At 40.8% G+C, this 26622-nt stretch overlaps 1 protein-coding gene across 2 annotated transcripts in view; it reads left to right on the forward strand.

Annotated features, from left to right (window-relative positions):
• Window positions 1-26622, forward strand: part of LOC140204121 (chloride intracellular channel protein 2-like) — a 59695-nt gene that overhangs the window by 13595 nt on the left and 19478 nt on the right. The window contains exons 1-5 of one of the 2 annotated variants that reach the window (XM_072270491.1): window positions 6102-6197; window positions 6290-6373; window positions 10165-10274; window positions 24098-24223; window positions 25699-25805. In XM_072270491.1, the coding sequence (XP_072126592.1) occupies window positions 6320-6373; window positions 10165-10274; window positions 24098-24223; window positions 25699-25805 (397 nt within the window). In that variant the 5' untranslated portion in view covers window positions 6102-6197; window positions 6290-6319. Of the gene's footprint in view, window positions 1-6101; window positions 6198-6289; window positions 6374-10164; window positions 10275-24097; window positions 24224-25698; window positions 25806-26622 lie in introns of those variants that run through there. The other variant, XM_072270492.1, reaches the window with a different exon arrangement.

Raw genomic sequence — 26622 nt, forward strand, 5'->3', positions numbered from 1 at the left:
GGAGTTACAAGCTTCAGTAGCTGATAGGAGAGACTGCATTTTGCATCCAAGCTGTTGTCTGAATATTTCACCAGTTGCAGGTTTATGGGAGAGTGGCAAAGAGAAAGCCACTTCTGAAAAAATGTCACATGAAATCACGGCTAGAGTTTGGCAGAAGGCATGTGGAGACTCTGAAGTCAGCTGGAAGAAGGTTCTATGGTCTAATGAAATGAAAACTGAGCTTTTTGGCCAGACCAAATGCTGTGTTTGGCATTAGCGAAACACTGCACATCATCAAAAACACACCATCCCTGCCATGAAGCATGGTGGTGGTTGCATCATGCTGTGGGGATGCTTCACCACAGCAGACCCTGGAAGGTTTGTGAAGGTAGAGGGTAAAGTGAATGCAGCAAAATACAGGGAAATCCTGGAGGAAAACTTGATGCAGTCTGCAAGAGAACCTCAACTTGGGAGAAGATTTGTTTTCCAGCAAGACAAGGAATAGCTTGAAATCAACAAAGTTGATGTCCTGGAGTGGCCAAGTCAGAGTCCAGACCTCAATCTAAATAGAATTTGTGGTGTGGCTGGACTTGAAAAGGGCTGTTCACTCATAATCCCCATGCAATCTGACAGAGCTTGAGCAGTTTTGTAAAGAAGAATGGGGAAAAATTGCAGGGTCCAGTTGTGTAAAGTTTATAGACACCCATCCACACAGGCTGTAATTGCTGCCAAAAGTGCGTCTAATAAATTATTTTGTGTTTTATATTTTTGTAATTAATTTAAATCATTTTGGAGAGATCTGTCTTCACTTCGACATGAAAGAGTATTTTTCTGTTGATCAGTACCATAAAAAGCCAAATTAAATCCACTGCGATTCAATGTTGTTGAAGAATAAAACATGAGAACGTCTGGGGGGCGGGGGGGGGCGGTGGTGAACACTCCATTTGGCTCAAGGCACTTCCCTGAAGTTTGTGGATTTCAGGAAATCTCAGCAGGGGGCAGAGTTGGGTCATTCACTTCCCATTTTTTGGTTGTATATTGTTCAAATTACTCTTCTTTTGCACACACATGCTGTTGCTGTTGAAAATGGGAATGCTCATGGAACTTTTCCTCCTGTTAGTATTTGGCACTGTTCACAACTGAATGCAGAAGGACTGCTGCACTTTGTTTGATCTTATTGGCTGGCGATCAGTTCATTGGCTGTTTCGTGTTACTTCCTCATGTCTGTTGCCTATTGTTGTAGATTCATCTAGGTGGCACGTTCTTTTGATGCGTACTTAGAGACCCTCCTGCATACCTTTCTTAAGTTCCTTATTGAAACACAACCCTTCATGTGTCATAATGTTATGGATAAAGACCATAAGACCATAAGACCATGAGACATAGGAGCAGAATTAGGCCATTCAGCCCTTTGAATCTACTCCACCATTCAATTATGGCTGATCCTGGATCCCACTCAACCCCATAAACCTGCCTTCTCACTATAACCTTTGATGCCCTAACCAATTAGGAAACTAGCAATTTTCACCTTACATATAACCACAGTCTTGGCCTCCACAGCTGTCTGTGGCAGAGCATTCCACAGATTCACTACTTTCTGGCTAAAAGAAATTCTCCTTACCTATGTTTTAAAGGGTCGTCCCTCAGTTTTGAGGCGGTGCTCTCCAGTTCTGGACACCCCTGCCATAGGAAACTAAAATCAACCTCATCTAGTCCTTTCAACATTTAGTGGGTTTCAATGGAATCCGCCCGCATTTTTCTAAATTCAGGTAAGTACAGGCCCAAAGCTGCCAAATGATCTTCATATGTTAACCCCTTTATTCCCAGAATCATCCTCGTGAACCTCCTCTGGACTCTCTCCAATGACAACACATCCTTTCTGAGATATGAGGCCCAAAACAGTTGACAAAACTCCAAGTGCAGCCTGACTAGTGTCTTATAAAGTCTCAGCATGATTCCGCTTGAAATGAATGCCAACATTGCATTTGCCTTCCAGTCTCAACCTGTAAATTAACCTTTTGTGAGTCTTGCATCAGGACTCCCAAATTCCATTGCACCTCCGATGTTTGAATTTTCTCCCCATTCAGATAATAGTCTGCAATTTTGTTCCTTTTATCTAAATGTATTATCATACATTTCCCAACACTGTAATCCATCTGGCACTTTTTAGCCCATTCTTCCAAATTGTCTCAGTACTTCTGCAATCACATTGCTTCCTCAGCACTACCTCACCCTCCACCTATTTTTGTATCATCTGCAGACTTTGCCACAAAGCTATCAATTCCATTATCTAAATCATTGACAAACAATGTGAAAAGTAATGGTCACAATACTGACCCCTGGGGAATACCACTAGTCACCAGCAGCCAATCAGAAAGAACCCCTTTATTCCCACTCACTTCCTCCTACCTAACAGCTATTCCTCTATCCATGCCAGTATCTTCCCTGCAATTCCATGGGATTTTATCTTGTTCAGAAGCCTCATGTGTGACACCTTATCAAAGACCTTCTGAAAATCCAAGTAAATGACATCCACTGCCTCTCCTTTGTTCACCCTGCTTGTTATTTCCTCAAAGAACTCCAACAAATTTGTCAGGCAAGATTTCCCTTCACAGAAACCATGCTGACTTTAACTTATTTTGTCTTTAGTCTCCAAGTATCCCGAAACCTCGTCCTTAGTAATGGACTCCATCCAGTGAGGTTAGGCTAACTAACTTATAATTCCCTTTCTTTTGCCTTCCTCCCTTCTTAAAGAGTGGAGTGACATTTGCAATTTTCCAGTCCTCCAGGACAATGCTAGAATCAAGTGATTCTTGAAAAATCATGACCAATGCATCTGCTCTCTTCAGCAACCTCTTTCAGGACACTTGGATGTAGTCTATCTGGTCCAGGTGACTTATCCATCTTAAGACTTTTGAGTTTGCTCAACACTTTTTCCTTTGTAATAGCAATGGTACTCACTCCTGCTCCCTGACACTCACAGACCTCTGGCACACTGCTAGTGTCTTCCACAGTAAAGACAAATGCAAAGTACCCATTAAGTTCATCTGCCATTTCTTTCTCTCTCATTACTATCTCACTAACATCATTTTCCAGTGGTCCAATATCAATGCCCTTTTACTCTTTATATAACAGAAAAAAATTTTGGTATCCTGCTTTATATTATTGGCTAGTTTCCTCTTGTATTTCATCTTTTCCCGTTCTATGGCTTTTTTAGCTGTCCTTTGTTTGATTTTAAGAACTTTCCAATCATCCAACTTCCCACTCACTTTTACTACATTATATGCCATTTCCTTGGCTTTTATGCATCCCTTAACTTCCCTTGCTAGCCACGGTTGCCGTTTGAGAACTTCTTCTGTGAAACATATCTATCCTGCGCCTTGTGAACTATTCCCAGAAACTTCAGCCACCTCTGCTCTGACGTCAACCTGCCAATATCCCTCTTCAATCCACCTAGTCAAGTTCCTTTCTCATGCCTCTGTAATCCCCTTTATTCCAGTGCAATACTAATACATCTGACTTATGCTTCTCTCTCGAATCGCAGTATGAATTCAAGCATACTATAATCACTGCCTCCTCAGGATTTCTTTACCTTAAGCTCCCTAATAAAATCTGGATTATTACAGAACACCCAATCTAAGATAGCCTTTCTTCTAAAAGGCTCAAGCACAAGCTGCTCTAAAAAGCCATTGCTTAAGCATTCAACAAATTCCCTCTCTTGCGATCTGACACCAACCTGATTTTCCCTATCCCCTTGCATATTAAAGTCCCCCATTACAATTGTTACATTATCTTATTACATTCCTTTTCCAGCTCTCTTTGCAATCACAACCCCACATCTTGGATATTACAGTATTCGGATGCCTAATATGATCCCCATAATTTGTTTTTTTTTACCCTTGCAGTTTTTTTAAACTCCACCCACGAAGATTCAACGTTCTTTGCCCCTCTGTCACCGCTTTCTAATGATGTAATTTCACCTCTTACCAACAGAGCCACACCGCTACCTATGGCTTTCTGCCTGTCCTTTCAAAACAAAGTATATTCTTTGATTTTCAGATCCCAACTATGGCCTTCTTTCAGCCACGACTCAGTCATGCCATGACATCATACCAACCAATCTATAATTGTGCCATGTCTTCATCCACTTTATTCCAAATACCACATGCATTTATATACAGCACCTTCAGACTTTGCCAGGTGAAGGGTCTTGCTCCAAAACGTCGACTGTACCTCTTCCTATAGATGCAGCCTTACCTGCTGCGTTCCACCAGCATTTTGTGAGTGTTGCTTGAATTTCCAGCATCTGCAGATTTCTTCATGTTTGCATCCTCAAATCTTTCTGTATTCTGTTTTCAGGAGCTTCTCCCTTTTTCGGCCTGTGTTGTTGGTATCAATATGTACCACGACTTCTGGCTGCTCGCACTCCCTTTTTAGGATACTGTGGATACTTTCAGAAACATTAAAGACCCTGGCACCTGGGAGGCAAACTACTATTTATGTTTCTTGTTTGCATCCACAGAATCGCCTAACTGTACCCCTAACTATAGCATCTCCTTTTACTGCTGCCATCCTCTTCTGTTCCCTACCCTTCTGAGCCACTGGGCCAGACTCAGTGTCAGAGGCATGTCCGCTATTGCTTCCCCCAGCAGCATTCAAAATTGAGTATTTATTGTTAAGGGGGAAGGCCATGGGGGTGCTCTCCACTATCCGATGTTTTCCCTTCCTTCTCTTGACAGTCACCCATTTGTCTATGTCCTGTAACTTTGTGGTGACTACCTCCCTGTAGTTCCTGTCTATCACCTCCTTACTTTCCTTACAAGCCGAAGGTCATTGAGCTGCAGGTCCAGTTCTCTAACATGGTCTCTAAGGAGCTGCATCTCGATGTAAGTCATGCAGATGTGGCCCTCAAGGAAGCTGGAAGTCTCCTGGAAATCACACATCTGATATCCAGATCAGAACACTAGCCCTGCAGGTATACCATCTAGATTAGAAAAAGAAATAAGAAATAAATTTACCTACTTACCTTGCCTCTACATGTTCTTGCTGAAGTGTGTTAAGCCAAAGCCTTACCACTCTGACTCAGACCACTCAGACGATGACCACTCCACTAGATGGTACCTCTCTTTTATGGAGGTTGGGTTTTTCAAACTCCAGTCTGGACCAGATTTATTGTGTCTGCGCTGCTGTCCAATCACAGGCTCCTGCTGAAAACTGTCTGCTTTTTCAAGCTCTGCTCTGGACCTGAGTTACTATTCAGGGTGAATACATTCCTGTTATTGCTGATGGTTTAATAAAGTCTTGGATACCCTGATTTGAGGCTTTAGACGTGTGTCTGTCCCATTTAACCCAAAGGTGGTGCCACAAATTGTTTTAAAGGGCATTCACAGTATTTCATCTTCATTTCTGTTCCACCAGCATGGTTGAGTTTCACTCCTGCCAATATCATCATAAACCTATGTGCTTATAAAGGTAGGTCAGTGAGGACAGGACCAGGTCCTTGTTTTATCAGTTCACTTATTATGTGCCAAAACCCCATTCTGGTGGTTGTACTTTAGGGTTCAGTCTTTGGCAGTGCCATCAAGTTACTCTTGGTCACTGAAGAGTACAACTCAATGCATTTTCAGTGTCTATGCTCTTCTCTAATCGGTGTTTTACATGCAGGGCTACTAATTCACCAGAAGTGTTAAACGTAACCATGTGATGGTTTCGCTGAATTTGTTTGATCTGTTGCCATGTCAATTTTGATCATTCCCAGGGGCATTTCTGTCTGGCTGCCTATTAGACTCCCACACCCTATGAGTCTGGGCTCGGCACACTCAACAGGAATGTAATAAAGTACAAATTTCTATTTTTAGTGTCATATTTCTCAAATAGAATATAATATAATTAGGCTTAATGTGCCTAGAGTTCATATGAGAGTTTCCATTCTAAATATTAATGGCTAGTTATGGTGATCCTGTAAGGTTAAATGGTATTAATAGAAAAACACATTAATTAAATGATTGTGCTTTTCCTAAACTGCTCTATTTGCTCTGTTACTTTACTGTAAGTGATGCTGATGTATTGCTGTGTCATAGTTGTTGTTTTCTTTCTTGTAAATTAGAGGCATTGGCCACCCTCTGATTACAACTGAGGGAAGTGTTAAGAGAGGCAGGATGTTACACCCCAGCGTATTGCTAGTTCTCTGTGATCTATACCTCAAGGAGAGCTCAAGGGTAACTGGCGTTATCCAGAAAGTCTGCTTTTACTTGTTCGGAACTTCTAATTTCTTTTGAAATTCATGAAAACTTTACTTACATTTGCACAGCTTGTTTGATATTCTATCTTCGTTCTGACAATGGCCAAACAAGGATCTGGCAATAAAGCCCCAAACGTTGAACTCTTCATTAAGGTAAAGAGCCGAAAATTCTTTTTTCCACAAATTTATTCAAAATCTTTGTCTGTTGGTTGAATCAAAAGTGGATTCATTTTTCTTAGTTTATGCAGTTAGTTTTTGTTTAATTTTAATGTTATTTATTCAGATGCATTAATATATTTTTTTTACTTTTATTGCCCCTAAATTTTACGATATATTTCAAAGGTTCTGCCTAATAATCAATAAAAAAAGAAATGCCATATTTACATTTTGGATCTGTACAGTGCCAAGCTTTAGATTTCTTTCACATTCTGTATGGATTGGGAAGCTGACAGCGACTGGTAGTGAGAGTGTGGTTTTAGATGATTAATGCAGTGATATTACACGAATATATGATTGCTCACCCTTATTTTCTTGTTGAAACAGAAGTCTTAAAAACAATTTGGACACTGGCAGAGATGGTTGAAAAACTGAAAGAAGTGATCGGGCAGGGTGAAAGCTGGATTGACTTTGTGAACCAGCCCATAACAAACAACAGAAAGTCTCATTATGGTTCATTACCACCATCGTGAATAAACTAGCTAAGCCAGGATTTTTCATTTCCCATTTCCTATTTTAATTTCAGTGTTCGTTGACCACACCCTGTTTTTTTCCGTACATTCCTTACAAGTTCCCTGAAGTTTTGAGTGCATAGCTGTTTATATTCAGGTTCCAACGGAACTGATCAGGTCTCTGATATTATTATTGATCTTCCCTGTCTGTAAATAATAGGGGTTTTAAAAAGCATCACTGCTGAGGCCAGAGCTTCAAATGATTCAATTACTCACGTCATCACAAAGACGTTAAATAAGTGCTGAAAATTGTAGCTCCTGCGTGCAGTATTAAACAATATTGAGAAGTTATAGTGGATCTTACAGTGGATTCCAGAAAATGCTCTTCCTGTAGGAATCTGAACAAATAAACTCTGAGAACAAATTATTGTCATTTTATTCTGGTAAAGTCTGCAAGTGCCCATGTTTATGTAAGTTATATTACTTATCAATAACTCAACTATTCTATTTTATATTTACTTAATGTGTACCTCCATTTAATGGTGATCATATCCAGTTTAAGCTCAATGTAATGTTTTAAAGCAATAAGTGTCAAAATGCTGTGAAGGCTTTAGATACAACTAAGACTAAGATTGTGAAAATCTGCGCATGAATTAAGTAGCAATGAGACCCTGGGAGGTGTTCAATAAAAAGAACTTACAGTTACACAGTACACATTCATTACATCCTCAGAGGGCATGAGCCTTACTTGCCAAATTAACTGTCTCGGTCAGAGAAGGGGATAAAGGACAACATAAAAAGAAATTTCAAAAAGACAAGCTACTGCACATCTTTGTGAATGAGAGGGATGGAGAACAAAAAAAAAGCAGCAGAGTAAGTTACCAAGGAGAATATTCAAAGAAAGCTCACAACTTAATATTTTAAATTACTTTGGAAAGACAATATTAGTCAGCAACATGGACTTACAAATATGGGCGATGGCGACACGGGAAATGAAGGGACGAACATTCGAATAGTAACAATCATAGAATTAGATGCTAATCAATTACACTGCATCGATATTCACAATTGAGAAGGCAGGATAACATTCCTGTCAATTCATTGAAACTAATGCTTCAAAACAGACTTCCATACAAATTAATGTAACTAAATTCAGGGTGATCCTGAAAAAAATTACACCACATCCTCAGGATTCCATAGTTTTAAGGAAGTAGATGAAAACAATGAAATTGTTCAAATAATAATTTTCTAGTGTTCTCAATTCCCACTTGGATTGGAAAATAGTGAAAGCTAAGAGAGGGTAAAAGGGGTGCCTTCAGTATTATTGGAAGCCATAAATAAGATTAGATTGAATAAATGCTTTGAAAGTTTTCAGTATAAAATTGTTTAGTGTAAAATGTTGCATTTATAAATTTGACGTCATGCTTGCCAAGTCTTTTTTTGAAAAAAAAAGTGCTAGAATTTTTGGCAACAGAACATAAATGAATGTCTTACATAAGCACTTCCAGAATGAATCTTTTGAGGAGCCCTCTGAAAAAGACTTAGTGAAAGTTGAAACTTATGCAAATGAAGACAAATATTTTAATGAGTTAAGGAGTTGGCTGAGGTTGATGAGACAGAAAACAGAGTATCTTTAATACTAATACAGTGTCTTTAATAATAATTTGTATGCTCTAAAATCCTTGTTTTACCAGGATGATAGCTGGACATTTTTATGAGGAGATTACACAATACTACACAATAATACTAATAAGAATAATAATAATAGATTGTAGTCAATGTAACTGAAAAAAATGTAAGGATGACTGAACTGAAATTCCCAAAACAGACAGATTTGATAGGGTAGATTGGAGTAAATTATTTCTGATGGAGGAGGAACATAGTCGAGCATACATGATCCGAACTTAGAGCCAAGGCTTTCAGTGCAGTGGGGTAATACTTTTGCATACAGAAAGAGCAGAGACTTTGGAATCCTATTTCAGAACGGAAACCAATGGTAGATCAATTGTTACATTTTAACCTCTGACACAAAATTAAGGAGTTGAAGTATATAGCAAAACTAAAGCAGAGAATTTGTTCACGTATCAGCCATGATCCCGTTGAGTAAAGAACTGATGTGACAGGCTAAATAATCTATTTTTAAAATATATTTCTATATTCTAAGATTTTTTTGCCCATTCTCTTAAAATTCCTATTCTTATTTCCAATGATCCATGGGGGAAAAATGGCTTTTAACCTGCACTGAGTGCAAAGTTAGACAACTTGATGTGTACATTATGATGGTGAGTACCACTTTCTCCTAAATGACAGCCAAGCAGCAGGATGCACTATCCGACGTAGAATTAATCAATAAATGTACTATCATTGTTCTTCGGAGTGCTGACAACAAAAATAGCTTAATCTTGCCCCCACTGGATACATGGCTTCCCATACTTTGAAAAGTCATTAGTGAATTTTATCAGCTTTTCCTGATGGTCTTTTGGCAGTTCCTCTTTGACACATACAGTACCTTATCTTGCAAGCCAGAGTGTCAGAATGTAAAACTCCAAGACCTTGTTATTTCAGATATACCTTCTCATGCCAAATGATAAAAAATTAATTCCAATGGTAAATTCTAGAATATGGAACATTATTTTTACTGTGTTAAGAAAAAGACATTTAAAATATCTGGTCTGTTGCGAGCCTTGATTATTAATACAATTGGAGCACCAGAAATAATTTCTACCTCTTTTGACTGGAATATTACTAGACGATTTTTATGTCAGTGAATTCGAAATTCCTATTAGGCCTAGCATTGTAAGAGAATGAAGTTTTATATATTTTGCATTTTGGTGAAGTTTCATGTATGGCATCTTCAGGCCTGGTTCTTTGAGTGAAGGCAATTTGAAGCCATTTTTATACCTTCCATACTCTGGCCAATTGACTCATTTAAATAACTAATTTTTTTAAGAAACAATAAGATTTCATGCTCTTGCAAATTTACCTTATATAGAGAACATTTCGCTGTAATAAACACAAATGCTATTTGTGTTTCATTGTGAAACACTTTAAGATATCTGAGTGTAATGGAAATTGCCAGTTCATCGTCCTTTCCTGTTGGACCTGTTGGTAACTACAAAGGAAGTTTGGCTGTTCCTGATGTTGAGTGATCATCACAGTTTTCACTTCAGTGAGTGGAATATTACTGACCATATTGCATTAACTGCTGAATTATAATACAGTGTAATACTTTACTGAGAACATGAACTTCATGTTTTCTTTTTCTCTTCCCATTAGGCTAGTTTTGATGGAGAGAACATTGGAAACTGTCCATTTTGCCAACGCTTATTCATGGTTTTGTGGCTGAAAGGGGTTAAATTCAACGTAACAACAGTGGATATGAAAAAGTAAGTGCAGGATGGGGGCAACTTTGATTCAGAAATTTACTACACAGAAGAAGACTATGCAACGTGACTGGTGATGGCATTCTGTTACATCCTGGTCATGACAGTACAATTTAAACTCACTTCCTTGGTCTTGGCCTTTTGGTTTTTAGACTATGACTCTTTAAGTGGTCTTTTGAACGCATTTAATGCAATGGGGCTTTCTGCTTCAATTAGAATTTCAGATGGTGAGTTTCAGTCTGCCTTTCATTGCTTTGGAGGGTGTTTCTTCTATTCTCCTCTTATTCTTTCATTAATTAAGATAGATTTATTACTCCTAATTATTTATCTGTCTGTGAAAGAAATAGGTCTGTCCTTCTTCTTCATCCGGTCCAGGCTTCTTAAGATTTTAAATGATTTCATCAAACCTCCCTCAAGCTTCCTCATTTCAAAGAAATCAACCTCAGCACCCAGCCTGTCCTCAGAACCAGAATTCTCCAACATCCTCACCACATTCTTGCATGGAATAACTGTGTGCAGAAATGTAGATTTGGCCTCATATTCCAGCATCACAGAAACACTGAAATCTGGAGCCTAAAAGGAAACTGCTGGAGGAATTCAACAGGTCAAGAAGCATTGGTGATAGTAGACTGGGTTATAACACTGCATCATGACCAAGAGTGTGGAGGGAAGATCACCGGTATAAAGAGGTGAAAGGGTGGGGTCAAGCATGAGATGGTAGCTAATAGGTGGAGCCTGGTAAGGAGGGAGGTGATAAGAAGATGGAGTCTGTGGAAGGAGGAGGAACTTGAAGGTTAAAAACAGAAGCCTTTAGTGAATAAATAGAAACATATAATAATAAAAACACAGAGCAAATGAAGCCAGGTGGAGGGAGGGAAGGGGAAAGATAGAGAAGTAGGCTGGAAGGTGATGTCAAAGTAGATAAGGGAAGGATGGCGGGCAGGTGGAATCACATGGTGGAGGGGATAGGGAGGGTAGGTAAGGGAAAGAAATTCAGGTGGATAGATGTGCCAGTGATGGAGAGATGGAAAACAAAAAGGCAAATAAAGGGAGAGAGAATCAAGGTGGAATGGTAAGAGCAGAAAAGGAACACAGGAGGTAGGTGTTACTTGAGATTGGAAAATTAAATGTTCGTATCACTTGGCATGGGCTACCCAAGCAGAATAATGAGGTATTGTTCCTCTAGTTTGTGTTTGGCCTCACCATGACAATGGAGAAGGTCAAGGACATACAGGATGGTGTAAGAATGGAAATGAGTTGAAGTGACATACAACCAGAAGCTCAAGATGGCTCTTGTGGACAGAACAGTTGCCTTGTCTGTCTTTGGTCCTGTTGATGTAGAGGAAGCTGCCTTGAGAAGAGTTGTTTTGACCCCTGAAGTGTGTTAAGGGATGTGGTGTAGGAGTAAGTGCCAGGGGATGGGTAGGGATATGTAGGAGGTTGAGAGGACCAGAGAACTATGGGGAGAGTGGTCACTGTAGAATGCAGATGTGGAGTTGCCAAGGAGGAGACATGATGGTTGATGGGATCACATTGTGCTAGCATCATCACCTGCCTTTTAATGTTTCAGTCAGTACAGAAAAATTATCTTGTATTGGTTCTTAGCCACATTACCTACCTGTTCTTCTAGTGATCTATCGATCTGCATTCTAGGATTCTCTGTTTCTCTGTAGTTGTGAATAACCCACCTTTTTTTGTTACTCTTTTGTCTTATTTCATCTCCTAAAGTGTATTTCACACGCTTCTCCAAATAAAGTGGCTACTTTTATGCCACCATGCATAGTTTCAATGACCAGTAATAACAATTGACCATGTTTTAAATCAAATATATTTTACTTACATGTCTTCAAAGACATTTATTGACCCCTAGAGATTGTGGGCAAGAAACAGAAGGTTAACATCGACATGTTGTGCCATTCCACCCTGAAAATGATTAGCAGATGTCACATTCTTTGTAAAGTTGCTCAGCACTGATAAAAGGCTGAGCAACTTTTCAAAGAACTCAGGCACTAAAGCGCATTTACTTTTGGCAGCCCGGCAAGCTACAATTAAAATAAATGTCTTTGAATTTCCACCAAATTCCTGCTCTGCAGCTTGTTTACCTGCACAGCCGATGTTCTCAGTATACTGAGATATGCTACTCCTTAGGATACTGTATGAACTGTATATGTGGTTTCAAACATCAAGGAAGGACACCCGAACTGAGTGAGGCATTAGCTGATGACTCCCTATTGAGTAGCATCAGTCCAGAGCAAAGCATAAACTTCAATTATAAAATGTCCTTGTGTTTCCAAATGCAAATGCTGGAAATCTGAAACAGAAACAGGAACATCTGGAAATGCTCAACAAACCAGGCAGCACTTGAGAAAGAGTCAAAATTTTTAGTTCAGCATTTACAGTTTATTATTTTGATAAATAAAACTCTCAATGTTAATTAACAAATATTTAAATCTGAGTACAAACTCGCAAACTGTCCCACTGGAATCAGAACTCACTGTTGGATAATTCGTACATTACATAGTATTGCTGATTGAATAACAAACATCAATTGATTCATAATTTTCACATTTTGTGAGTTCCCTATCCAATTTCTCATGTTTATCGTATATCCAGTGTTGGACAAGCAGTAACTTCCTCTAACTGGGTATTGGAAAGATCAAGGCCACCACCTATGCTCCCCGTCAGAAATAGTGTTCCCTAGCCATCTCGTTCCCTGACAATCTCTGAAAGTGATCCAAACTGTTCATAGCTTTGGTACCATATCTGAGATGAGCTTTGAAATTCATTTTCTTGCCATGACTAAGTCTGCCAGTTTCCACCCTGACAGAATAGTCTGGTGCTGCCTCAACATGAGACAGGGACAGACCTGTGTATAGGAGCAGAAATCAGAAGCAGTAGACTGACCTTTCAGTAGGAAAATGGTTAAGGAACAGAGATCATTACTCCATAAGTTTTAGATAAGGATAAGTATGGAGTTTGCAGGAGAATATTAATTTGGAGCAGGGTAATTACGAGAATTATTAGGGCTGAATTAGGGACAGTTAATAGGAAACAGCTATCTCTGAGGAAGTCCACATCTGATATGTGTAGAGCACTTAAAGACCACATGTAAAGAGTACAGGACAGGCATGTTTCATTAAGAAGGAAGAACAAAGATAGCAGGTAAAGGAAACCAGGATGTTGAGAGGTGATGAATTTAATCAAGAAGAGGAAGGATTTTTAGAGACCTAAAATCAAACAGAGCTCTTGAGGATTATAAAGACCAATAAAGCAACAGCATCAGCATAAAGCACGAGGATGCATCAGCAAGGGAGATGAGGCTGAGTACAGGGCTACGGTAGGAAACTTTGTCACATGGTGTGAGCAGAATTATCTGCAGCTTAATGTGAAAAAGACTAAGGAGCTGGTGGTAGACTTGAGGAGAGCAAAGGTACCGGCGACCCCTGTTTCCATCCACGGTGTCAGTGTGAACATGGTGGAAGATTACTAATACATGGGGATACGAATTGACAATAAACTGGACTGGTCAAAGAACACTGAGGCTGTATACAAGAGAGGTCAGAGCCGTCTCTATTTCTTGAGGAGACTGAGGTCCTTTAACATCTGCCGGACGATGCTGAGGATGTTCTACGAGTCTGTGGTGGCCAGTGCGATCATGTTTGCTGTTGTGTGCTGGGGCAGCAGGCTGAGGGTAGCAGACACCAATAGAATCAACAAACTCATTCGTAAGGCCAGTGATGTTTGGGGAAGGAGCTGGGCTCTCTCACGGTGGTGTCTGAAAAGAGAATGCTGTCCAAGTTGCATGCTACCTTGGACAATGTCTCCCATCCATTACATAATGTACTGGTTGGGCACAGGAGTACATTCAGCCACAGACTCATTCCACCGAGATGCAACACTGAACATCATAGGAAGCCATTCCTGCCTGTGGCCATCAAACTTTACAAGTCCTCCCTTGGAGGGTCAGACACCCTGAGCCAATAGGCTGGTCCTGATCTTATTTCCTGGCATAGTTTACATATTACTATTTAACTATTTATGGTTTTATTACTAGTTATTATTTATGGTGCAACTGTAACGAAAACCAGTTTCCCCTGGGATCAATAAAATATGACAATGACTATGACTAAAGAACTAAGAGAATTAGGAAAAACAGGAGGGGCCATGAAAAGTCCTTGCAAGTAGAATTAAAGAGAATCCCAAGGCATTCAATAAGTACATCTAGAGCAAGACGGTAATACAGGAGTGAGTGAAACCACTCGAGATAAAGGAGGGAACAAGTGTTTAGTGGTGGATGATGTGAGTGAAGTTCTAAATGAATATTTTGCATCGTATTTACCAAGGAGAAAGATGTGTAAATAGGGAGATTAGTGTGGACCATGCTAATTTGGTAGGACATTTCGAGTTAAAGAAAGAGGTAGTGTTGGATCACTTAAAGCACATGAAGGTGGATAAGACCTCAGGGCTGATCAGATATACGTCAGGTTATTTAGAGCGGTAAGAAATGAGATTGCTGGTGCCATGACCGATATCTTCATGTCCTCTCTAGCCACAGATGAGGTCCTTCAGGACTGGTGAATAGTCAATGTTGTTCCTTTTTCCAAGAAAAGATATAGGGATAATCATAGAAATTTTAGACTTGTAAGCCTCATTTCAGTGATAGGTAAGTTACTGGGGAGGATTCTTAAGGATGGAATTTTGAGCATTTGGAAAGCCATGGCATAATTATGGGGAATCAGCTTGGGTTTGTGCAGGGCAAGTTATGTCTTACAAATTGATGGAGTTTTTTGAGGAGCTGATGAAAATGATTGATGAAGGTAGAGCTGTGGAAGTTGTTTACATGGATTTTACTAAGACATTTTACAAGATCCCTCATGGGATACTCATCCTGAAGATTAAGATGCATGGGATCCATGGTGAATTGGCTATTTGGATTCAGAATTGGCTTCCCCATAGAAGACAGAGGGTAATGGTCAATGGGACTTATTCTGGCTGGAGGTCCACGGAAATCTGTACCAGGACCTCTGCTGTTTGTGACACATAAATAAATAACCTGTATTTTAGTAAGTTTGCAGATGATACAAAGGTTGCTAGTGTTGTGGATTGTGTATAAGGCTGCCACAGGATACAGCAAGATACAGTATACATCCGTTGCAGATATGGGCAGAGATATGGCAGATGGAGTTCAACCTGGCCAATTGTGAAGTGTTGTACTTTAGGAGATCAAATATAAAATAACAGCACACTGTTAATAGCAGGACTCTTAACAGTGTTGATGAGCACAGTGATCATGGGATCTAGGTATCCACTCCTTGAACGTGGCTGCACAGATTGATAGCATGGTAAAGAAGACATGCGATAAGCTTGCCTTTATTATTAAAGAAACTGAGATCAAGAGTCATGAAGTTAGGCTGGATTTGGAGTACTGTATTGAACTCTGGCTGCCCTGTTATCAGAAGGATGTCAAGACTTTAGAGGGGGTGTAGAAGAGGTTTACCAGATGCTGCCTGGACTAGAGGGCATACACTATAAGGAGAGACCGGACATTTATTGGTTGTTTTCTCTAGAGTGGTGGAGGAAGAGCAGAGATCTGATAGAGGTTCAAAAGTTCAAAGTAAATTTTTAACAAAATGCATATATGTCGCCATATACAACCCTGAGATTCATTTTCTTGTGGGCGTACTCAATAAATCCAAAAACCATAATGGAATCAATGAAAGACCACGCCAACAGGATGGACAATCAGTGTGCAAAAGACAACCAACTGCATTATATGCTGCGGGTTGCATTGAGACTAATTCAAAAGAGGTATATTTAGAAGTGCAGAACATTGCCTTGGTTCACTGGCACCATCTTGGAAGCAGTTGATACGAGTACAGGAGTCACAGATAAAGTAGACAGCCAGTATCTTTTTCCCACAGTTGAATTGTCTAACACTAGAGGACATGTATTTAAAGTGAAATGGGGTAAGCTCAAAGGAGATCTGTGGGGCAAGTTTTTTGACAGAGTTGTGGGCATCTGGAACGTGCTGCCTCGGTGATGGTGGAGGCAAATAGAGACGTTCAAGAGGCTCTGGGAGAGGCACATGTATGTGCAGAAAATAGAATGATATGAACATTGTGCTGGCAGGGTGGATTAGTTTAGTTGGGCATTGACTACTAATGTCATTAATTTGGCATAACATTGTGGGCTGATGGGTCTGTTCCTGCGCTGTATTGTTCTACCCTAACATCATCTGAAGAGGGCTGGTGTCAATCTTAGTTTGCTTGTGGTCCTGTGAAGCCCTTTGGTGCTTCTGCTATATTAAAGGATTTTTCTGAGGTCTCCCCGATCCTACCTGATCTAATCTAGATTTGACACATAAATATATGGGGTTCTTATCTGCTTCTCTTGAAGAAGTCTAGCATGTTGCTCATTTGAACTGAACTCCTATTGTGGTTTTGAAAAATGCATCACCATCTTCTTAAAGCAACCAAGGCTAGTTGCTTAATGTCGTTATTGATTGCCACTTCTACAAAAGGCAAACTTGATGGTTAAGATTAACCAGCTAGAAAAGATTTCTCCCACCCCCCAGAATGATAATTCAGTAACCAGTATAAATTAGCAACCATCTGGTGAGTTGCTGGGCTCAGATACAGATACACACAGCAGATTGCATATATTCTTTACTGGCTGTGAATACTCAGATACAAAATACTAACATTGAAAGTCAGTCAGAACTTTTTTGTTAAAAAACAGAATTCCATAAGGCAGTTAAGTGCTAAAGTGATTAGAGTGGGGTCTCAGTGCATTCACATCTATTGGTTACCATTTCCCCTCTACCCCCAGCCCATTCACTACCGCCCACTGCTGACAAAAGATTTCAGTTGGAGAGCTGGTTACAATCTGTTAAGGATCCGGCCTGAACACTGGGTCGAAGGGCCTCTGCTGGTAGCTCTGGATCACAACAGTCTTTAATTTTTGCTTTCTTTCACCTGGCCATGTGGGTTCTGGCCCAGCCCCTTTCCTTTTTGGACTTCCTCTAATTACCTGCTTGTCTCCTCATTTGCACTCACCTGTTTCTAATTTTCACTCATTACCCTGTCCATTTAAACCCTGCCTTGACAAGCATTCTCTTCCAGTTTGTCTCAGTTCTGACCTGTGTTGTTGTAGCCTGTCATTGCACTTCTGCCAACTGATTTTGCCCGTTCTTGGACCTGATTTTTGCCTGTGCACTCTGGATTGTTTGCCCTCGCCTGGCAACCTTTCCTGGTAAGACCTCTGCCTGCCATTTTGGATTCGTGCCTGCCTTCTGTTTTTGAAAGATTGTTGCTTTTGTGCTCCGTAATAAATCCTGGTGAAAGAGTATTCATTGGTCTGCACTTGAGTCCCACTGAAACCTGACAGAACCCGACAACAATCACCCAAAGTTATAAGAGCTATATTAATGAGACCAACAATGTAAAACCCCTAAACCTCGCATCTATCATGATAAGCTAAGTCTGCCATTGATTTCCAGTAATGAAACCAGGAAATGTTGGGAGGTAGAACAGGCAAAACTTAAGAATGTTTAATAAAAAACCTAAAGATAGGTCATTGACCTGAATAATTTTTCTCTTTTCTATATTGTCTGCAATATTGAGCATTCCCAGAATTTTCTATTTTCCTTTAGATTTCCAGTGAAAAAACTTTTTTTCTGTATAGGTCTCCCAGTTCTGCACTCAAGAGAAACAGTGTGTTATACATTTTAGGCTGCATTGAGGCTTGCAACCAGAATATTCTAAGGTTGGAGGAAATTGTCAGAACATGGAGTTAAGGACGACACGTAGCATCCATCTGTCAGTTGCTCTTGAGTCAAATGAAAATCAAGTGATCACTTCATTAAGTTGTTGGCAATGAAGGATAATCTCAGAGACTGATCTTGAAACCGTCTTTCTAAATAGTCTTTAACCATTCTCACATCAGAAATACTGGCCTTGATGACATTCCTGGTGGGAATCAGTAAGAAATGCTGGGCCAATTAACCATGAGGAGAGGATGAGCTGATTAGCTTGTGGCATGATCAGCCAGTTTGTGATAAGTAGGAACATAGTTCCATTGTCTCTTCTGGGTTCACCGCCTGATATGTTGAATCCTATTATGTACATGAACATAGAATATCCTTGTTTCATTAAATATATAATCAAACACAGCCTTACTATTGGTTTAAAAAAAAACTTGATCTCATTTATTTCCGTGTCCAGTTCTTTGGTTATCTTTGCCATCTCAACTACTAGAACAGCAGCATACAGTTCAAGTATTGGTATGTTGAGATCTGGTTTGGGAACAAGATTTGTCTTGCTAGGATGAATCCAACTTCATTATATCCATCAGTATAATCTTCAGTGTGATCTTCAGGTATCCAACAGCAACAGTTTTAATTGGTGTGTCAAAGAAGATGCAGACCTCTTTCCTTCAGGCTGCAGGTAGCAGAATTGCTGTATAGGTTCTTGGAATCTTCAAATCTGAAGGGAAGAACATCAGTGCTGCCACTTTTCATGTTTCTCTTTAGGGAATGAAACATCCCAACCACAAGTGGCTCAGGTCAACTCTCTTAACATGAAGTGTCTGGACAAGCAAATCCAAAAGAGTAAAGTAGGGCGTGGGTAGTTGATAGCACATCATGACACACAAAGGGTCTTTCGGCATCAGCAACTTGGAAAGTGAGGGTGTCGGTAATGAAACCCCACATAAGGCCCAGACTGTGCTGCATAGCAGGGAGGTCCTGTCCAAGATCAAGATCCTGTAGGCTGAGGGATTAGTTGATTCAGGTTCTGCTCTCTGTTATTTGGTAGAAGTTATCATAGAGAGCTACCCAACTGTTTAACTCATCTTTGCTAAATACTTTCTTCATGATTTAAAGGAAGATCTCATCTTCAATGGAAGGTGCTAATTTATAACCAACTTCCGAGTGACAGAAGACCAGGTTGCATTAATCTGGTTGAGCAGAAGTAAGTATGCCCGGGCATTTAGTTTGCTTGCCTACAATCTTTTCTTTCCTACATATTCTACTCTCACAGGGTCTGAAATGGTTTGGGCATCATTCTCCAGGACATTAGTCTCAAATGTGCTGACAGTGGGCCAATGAGCACCATCAAGTCAGACTTCATCCACTATGACCCAACCCAGGTCCAATCGTTGGGCATAAGGTGCATTGTGCTAATCATTGTCTTTCCTGATCTGGACTGACCACCAGAACTTCATATCCATTCAACAGACCCACCAACTCAACCCACATCGGGCTTGCTAGGCCCTCATCTTCTCACAAATCATCTTTAGCATCTCTTAACAACCCAGCTCCTGGAACACTAAGATGGACACCTTGTCATGACAGTTCAACCAAGCTGAAATGGTGATGGACCTTCAACCCATCATTCCATCCTTGCAGATTCTTGTTTTGATCATCTGGGATCTTGAGAACCAGATCTGCCAGTCCTTACAGCATTTTCCTGTTCCAGCCAACACACTAGAGAACTGCACGTACATGCCACCAGCCATGGATTCCGAGGCACTGCAGTGGGCTGACTCTTCATCCCTCTCTGGACATTTAGGAGCATGACTCTAGATTTTCTGCGATGCAGGGTTTAGTGGCCCAACATGATTGCTGATGTTCGTCAGTTTGTTGCTATGTGCCCAGTCCAATTCTTCCAACCATCTGACCCAGGCTTCTCTGGTCTCTACTGGTCCCTAAGTGCCCATAGTCCCATATTGCCATGGATATCATCATTGGTTTCCCTCCTTCTGATGGGGCCATGATGATCACGACAGTGGTGGACCAACTCTACAAGGCAACCCATTTCATTGCCCTCCCCAAATGTCTGTCAGCCGCTGAGACGGTAGAACAGTTCTCCAATGTGTAGTTCACCTCCATGGTTTTCCTCAGGACATTGTGTCGAACTGCAGCCCACAATTTGCCACTCGCTTTTGCTCCCTTCTCCATGTTTCAGCAAGTTTGTTCTCTCTGACATGCAGACCTATGGTCTGTCAGAAAAAAAAACAGTCAGCACGTTAAGAAGTTTCTGCAATGCTTTGTCACCACAAATCTTTCGATATGGAAGAAGTATTTTCCCTGGGCCAAACTGTCCCACAATCTACACATTTCCTCTGCCATGATATGTTACCCTTTGAAGTGCTTCATGGCTACCAGCCCCCATTGTTCTCCATAAGGAAACAGTGATGGAGGGCCCATCACCAGGGCCTGGTTCGCCACTGCTGTAATGCTTGGAAGAGAGCATGGAGGGCCATCCTAGTTGCCAACTGCACCTACTGCCACCAGGCCAACTGCTGGCAGTGCCCAGTCAGATTACCTCGACCTGGGGAATGAGATCTGTAACTGCACATCGACCCCGGCAAGCTCTTGCCCTGGTTTATTGGTCCCTTCAAGATCACCAATTTGCATCAATCCAGTCAGTTACCATCTCCATATGTCACCATCCCTCAGGATCACACCTCCCTTCCATGTACCCCACCTCGAGCCTGTTAGTCACAGACCTGCTAACCCACCTGAGCCTGCACCTTTGATACCTTGGATGGTGGAGAGTGGTCCAATGTGCAAGATACACCGGGTGATGGATTTATGTTGTCATGGATGGGGGGTGCAGTATCTGGTTGACTGGGAAGGACGTGGCCTGAAGGAGAGATCTTGGGTGCCATCTAGTTCGGGTCCATCACTCATGAAGATTTCAATCAGACCCACCTGGATTGTCCTGGGCCATCAAGTGCTAGCCATAGGAGGAGGTATCCTGTCAGGCCTGCACAGGCAGATACCTCCCAGTGTCCACATAGCTTACAGGAGTCACCTGCCACTCATTTCCAACTTGTCACCTGTAGCTCATCCACTCAGCTCTCATCCACAGTCCTTATTCACCCATCAAACCAGCCAGCCTCCTAGCCTTCTTATATCTTGTTGCCATGTCATGTTGAGTATCCATCCTCTCCTGTTTTGTGACTCCTCATGGTTTGTTATTTTGCAGTTTATTATTAAAGTTATTGCTCAACACTAAAGCATCTCTACTTCTCTGCGTCTGGGTCAAGCCACCTCAGCAGTTCCTGACAGGATAGGGGACATAATGCTTTATTTAATATTTGAAACCTTCAGTTATCCACTGCTGTGCATATTGTTCAGTAGCTTCTCCACTATGGGATTTATTCCTCTTGCTGTGTCCAAGAAACTCAGTACTTGTAGGTAACCCTTGTTTTTGCAGCTTGCTCTTCTGCAACAGATCCGTGAGCTCCTCTAACTTCTACAGTTTCTTGAGTGAGAGCTTTGGAAAATTATCGAGTCTACTGAAGAGAGATTCTTTGATTGCCTATGAAGAGCATTTGTCCAGTCTCTGCCACAGCATTTGTAAACCTGCAGCTGGATTACTAATGTGAACTGCCCTCGCCCTTCCTGTGTGTTGCAGTGACTCCCCATCAAGCCACCTACAGAGAAGATCTAGCTCTTCACTAGGCTTGATACTTGGTCCTTGGACAGCATTGCAAAAACTTGACTTCCAGGACAGATTGCTAGCAGACTGATTGATGAACACTTTCACTTCTGCTGTGACTAGGTCTCAACGAGCCAGATACCAAGACAAATCTAAAGCACCTGCATTCCTGAATGAGAGCATTGTGGAGACTGGTTTGCCAAATGTGTGTCCTGGGATGGATAAAAGTTCAGCCTATCCATGAGGTTGGCATCAGTAGCAACTCTTGTCTGAGGTCTTTGTTGTGGTGAAACTCCAGAAGGGGGTGCTGTGGCCTTTGCTGCTGTAGGCCTTGACTGTCAATACCTGGCCTATGTGAAAGGCATATCGGCCTCCTGCTGTGGACAGCTACTCCATGCAAAGCTGGAGCACTTTTTTCTAGCCAAAAAGCATTTGAACATATTCTTTACTAAGATGATTTGGCTGCTGTGATGGCAAAGCATAAATGATTCCAGGTACAGGCTCATCGTGGTCTAAATCAGCAGCTGCTGCTTCATACACTTTTGCTTCTGCTGAGGTGACCTCAGCTTTATGCTCTTCCTTGAGCACAGTTAATATACCCTCTACACTTGCTGTCTCCATCTCTAATCAATCTTTCTCCATTTCTATACATGCTTTCTCGATTTTGCATCTGAACTTTGTGCTTAGCATACGCTGCTTTCATTTAGCTGCTTCAGTGTGAGCTTCTGCTGCAATTATACAAATTGTGGTTTTGTTATGCAAATTGTGGTTGAAACGTTCAAAGATCAAGTTTAATGTCAGAGAAATGTATACAATATACATCCTGAAATGCTTTTCCTTCGCGAAACATCCACAAAAACAGAGAAATGTCCCAAAGAATGAATGACAGTTAAACATGAGAACCCCAACCCGCCCCCCAGCTCCCCGCCCCGCACGTAAGCGGAAGTGAGTAACGATCCCCCTCCCCCCACCAGCAAAAATAAACGCGCATCAGTACAATCACCGAGCCCAAGCGTGTGCTAAGCAATAGCAAAGACACAGACCAAAGTTACCCCAAAAGCTTCACATTTCATCTGAAATTTGACAACCCACAGGTTCTCTCCCACCCTGGCAAGGGAGAGGGAGGTGTCTCCCATTTTCACAGCGAGCGGGAGACATAACAACAACCCGCTGGTTTACGATCTTAAAAATCCGTTTCATTGCTTTTTTTGAGCTCTGTGTCGAAGGTTGCAAAGACCTTGGATCTTTGGGCCCACAGTGAAAGATTTTCTGGCCTCCCTGATGACACATGAGTCTCCTGCCATGACACCGATCCTCAATCCGCCCGTCTCCAGAGCTCCGAGATCTTAAACTGCCGAATATGATCGAGATTTTCAGGCCAAATCCTCGGCATGTTGAATAGCGGCCAGACATGGAACCCTGAGAACAGGTCCCATTCCCGCAAAGAACCAAAACCTGCATGTAACTCCAGGTCAGGGTCTTCAAAAGAAGCCTGAAAAGCAAAAATAAAGATATTAAAGGTAGAAATAGAGCTGTTAGGTGCCACCATCCCTCCTAAGCTCAAGCTTTGTTCAAGCTTTCCAAAGACGTGATCAATGAGCCACATTCTTTCCTGATTTCCAGATCTTGGTGATCAATATTGATTGTGTAGGAAGGTGACATTATCACCTGTGACATTCAGACGCATCTCCAGTCCATGGGTGACACCTTTGAAGATGAGTTATCTTTCCAGTCTACTGCCCTTATAGTGATTATGTACAGAACTATGCTGAGAGAGAAGTTTTCTTCAGGGTTTTTAACGGAACTTTTAACCTGTGATAAGATATTGCTGTTTCAAGGGCGTATAAAGAGGATGGAGATGAATGTCTTCCCAACGTGTGGCTTCAAGTCAAATCATCAAGAAATTATATTAAAACCTTTTTATAAACAGGAAGTGATGCTGATATAAAATGAGCTGTCCCACAGGAGGCTAGAACAACCTATGATTAACAATGTTAATTTAAGGCTAACCTGACATATGGGCTCTGCTTCTCTTTCTTTTGTTGCCACTTTTCTGTTTCAAGTTACCATGTTAGTTTAAGGGTGTCTGTAGCTTAGCACTTCTGGCCTCCTCAGGAGAGAAACTAACATTGAATATTAACTTCAATGTTAGTTCTCTTGCTTATACGGCATTTGGAACCACATGGATTGAGTATAAGTTGTACAATGTAGCACAGCATTTTGAAACTTGGCGCCTCAGAATATCGAATAAAATTTGTCACTGGCAATTAGCAGTGAGTAGGGACTTTTGTTCATATCTGAGGTATTTTGCATTCTTACCTTCACTCCTTACAGGAGTCACATATTTCAATCAACTTACACCTGTTCTAATTCTCATAGGAGACCTGCAGAATTGCTTCATCTAGCTCCAGGCACCAATCCACCATTTCTTATTTTCAATGGGGAATTAAAAACTGATTTCATCAAGATTGAAGAGTTTCTTGAAGAGACATTGGCTCCACCCAGGTATAAAATATAGAATATAATATAAATAAAGCTGTAAATAATAATAATAATACTTTAACTCAGTTAGATACTCTTGAAATTTGCTAGCAGTAGTAGTTTAGGGAATCACTAGAATATGGGATAAGAAATGGATTAATTTAGAACACATTTGGCACGTGGCCAAGTGGTTATGGCATTCGTCTAGTGATCTGAAGGTTGCTAGTTCGAGGCTTGGCTGAGGCAATGTGTGTGTCCTTGAGCAAGGCACTTAATCACACATTGCTCTACGACAACACTGGTGCCAAGCTGTATGGGTCCTAATGCCCTTCCCTTGGACAACGGTGGCGTGGAGAGGGGAGACTTGCAGCATGGGCAACTGCCAGTCTTCCATACAACCTTGCCTAGGCCTGCGCCCTGGAAACCTTCCAAGGCGCAAATCCATGGTCTCACGAGACTAACGGATGCCTATTAATTTAGAATTCATTTAAACTGTTATTTGGACCTGGCAGGCTGAAGGGCTTGTTTCTATTTTGTATTCCTCTGTGACTTTCACAAGGTTTCATCAGATAAAGCATAAAAATGTGAATGGAGTACAGCTATTATGATAATATGATATTCTGATGATATGCTATCTGATTATTTGGAAATTATGACAGTGTTAAGCTAGCTATTTTCTTATCCATTTTCCAAAATTACAAGTTTACTTTTCCTACTTTCCATGTTTTTGACTTTGGATTAACTTGGATTACATGGAATTTTGGCCAAAACTATTATCCAAAATGGCCTGATTGATATGAGAAAGGTAGAGATGAACAATGCCATCCATTTTCCTTTAACCTTTGTATCTAGTGAGTTCCCTACCATAGCCTCAAATCCAAACTGCAAGACTCTTCCGTCTTACATGGAGCTAGCTGAACTGTAATAGATAGTTAGAAAAAGCATCAGTTTTATGTAATTGCATTGTTTTCTATTGTATAAACATACTGAGTCTGTCAGGGTGTTGCATGAGATTCCTCAATAATGTAGAGTGAGATATCAATTATCCACCAACAAAGTTAACAGTGAGGAATACAGTTGTCTTCTTGACCCATTTGCTCATTTAACCTCAGCCAAACTGGTCCAGTTCTGAAGGAAGTTCTAGCAAATCCCCTTTTGCTAATGACAGGTTGAGCTACCAATTTACGACTACAGGGAGATAGCAAATATCTCTTCATTCATGATCAATTGCCATATGAGCTAAATTCTAGAGCAACCAGAAAAAAAAGAGTTTTCAAGTTTTCTAAATTACTTGTCAAAAGGATTTGTTTTCTGGATTAATAGGCGAGAAAGCATTTGGCTACTTACGTTGTCAATTGAATTACATAATTTTGGAACTGTGGCAAGTTTGAGCAAAATAACAAAGACTTTGCAAATAGGTACAGAATCTTTGAAATATATCATTCCAATTTTGATGTAAGATGAATTGTTAGTAACAATGAACTATTGTTTTCCATCAGATACCCACATCTCACACCACGTCAACCAGAATCGTATCATGCTGGCAGTGATGTCTTTGCCAAGTTTTCAGCATACATCAAGAACACAAGTAAAGTCGCCAATGAAAGTAAGATTCACTAGTGCAATTAATTAAGTTGAAACTCAGTTTGGATCATGAGGAATAGTTGCAGATTGTGTGCAACATACTGTATATTAACTCTTGAGAGTTTAACTTATGAAAACAGAAAGTTAAAATTTTCCTGTTAATCACATTTTTGAGGCTGAGTACTAAAGGAACATATAATCAAAGTAGGAATAGATGTAGGCCACAGCTCCTTGAAGTTGTTCTGCTGTTCAATAAAATTTTGTTTGATCCGACTGTAGCATCCATTCCAGATGCCCACTTATTCTCAATGCACTAGAACCCTTCAGCCTCCTCTTCATCAATCTTGGCCTGAAAAGTATCGAAAAGCTCCATTTCATCTATTCTTTAAGGAAGCAAACTCCAAAGATTCGCAACCATTTGGGAGAGAAAACATAAAATGTCCAACTCTGCTGCCAGTGGGCCATTGCTTAACAGGGACAGCTAATTCAATTCTGCCTTGAGAGACTGCTTATGAGGAAGAAATCAATGGGGGGAAGTGTCCTTAGTGTGCATACATACATTATATAAAAAAAAAATTCTAATCAAAATCAAACTCTCTAAAGATTAGCAGCAGAACTGAATAAAGAAAATACTTGAAAGCAGCCATCGGGGTAATGAAAGATAATACCTTCGGTGAAGACTGTAACCAGCTTGGTTCTATCTGTTGCAGGCTCACAATATTGCACCCACCTGCATTTATTGGATAAGGTCCATCAACTAGGCCATCGTGCTGTTGCCATAACTACATCCGCTTGCTGCACTACCCACAGGATGGGTTGCTATACAGTCATAGAGCAAT

This window comes from Mobula birostris, chromosome 10, assembly GCF_030028105.1.
Source record: "Mobula birostris isolate sMobBir1 chromosome 10, sMobBir1.hap1, whole genome shotgun sequence".
In the NCBI taxonomy this organism is placed as follows: Eukaryota; Metazoa; Chordata; class Chondrichthyes; order Myliobatiformes; family Myliobatidae; genus Mobula; species Mobula birostris.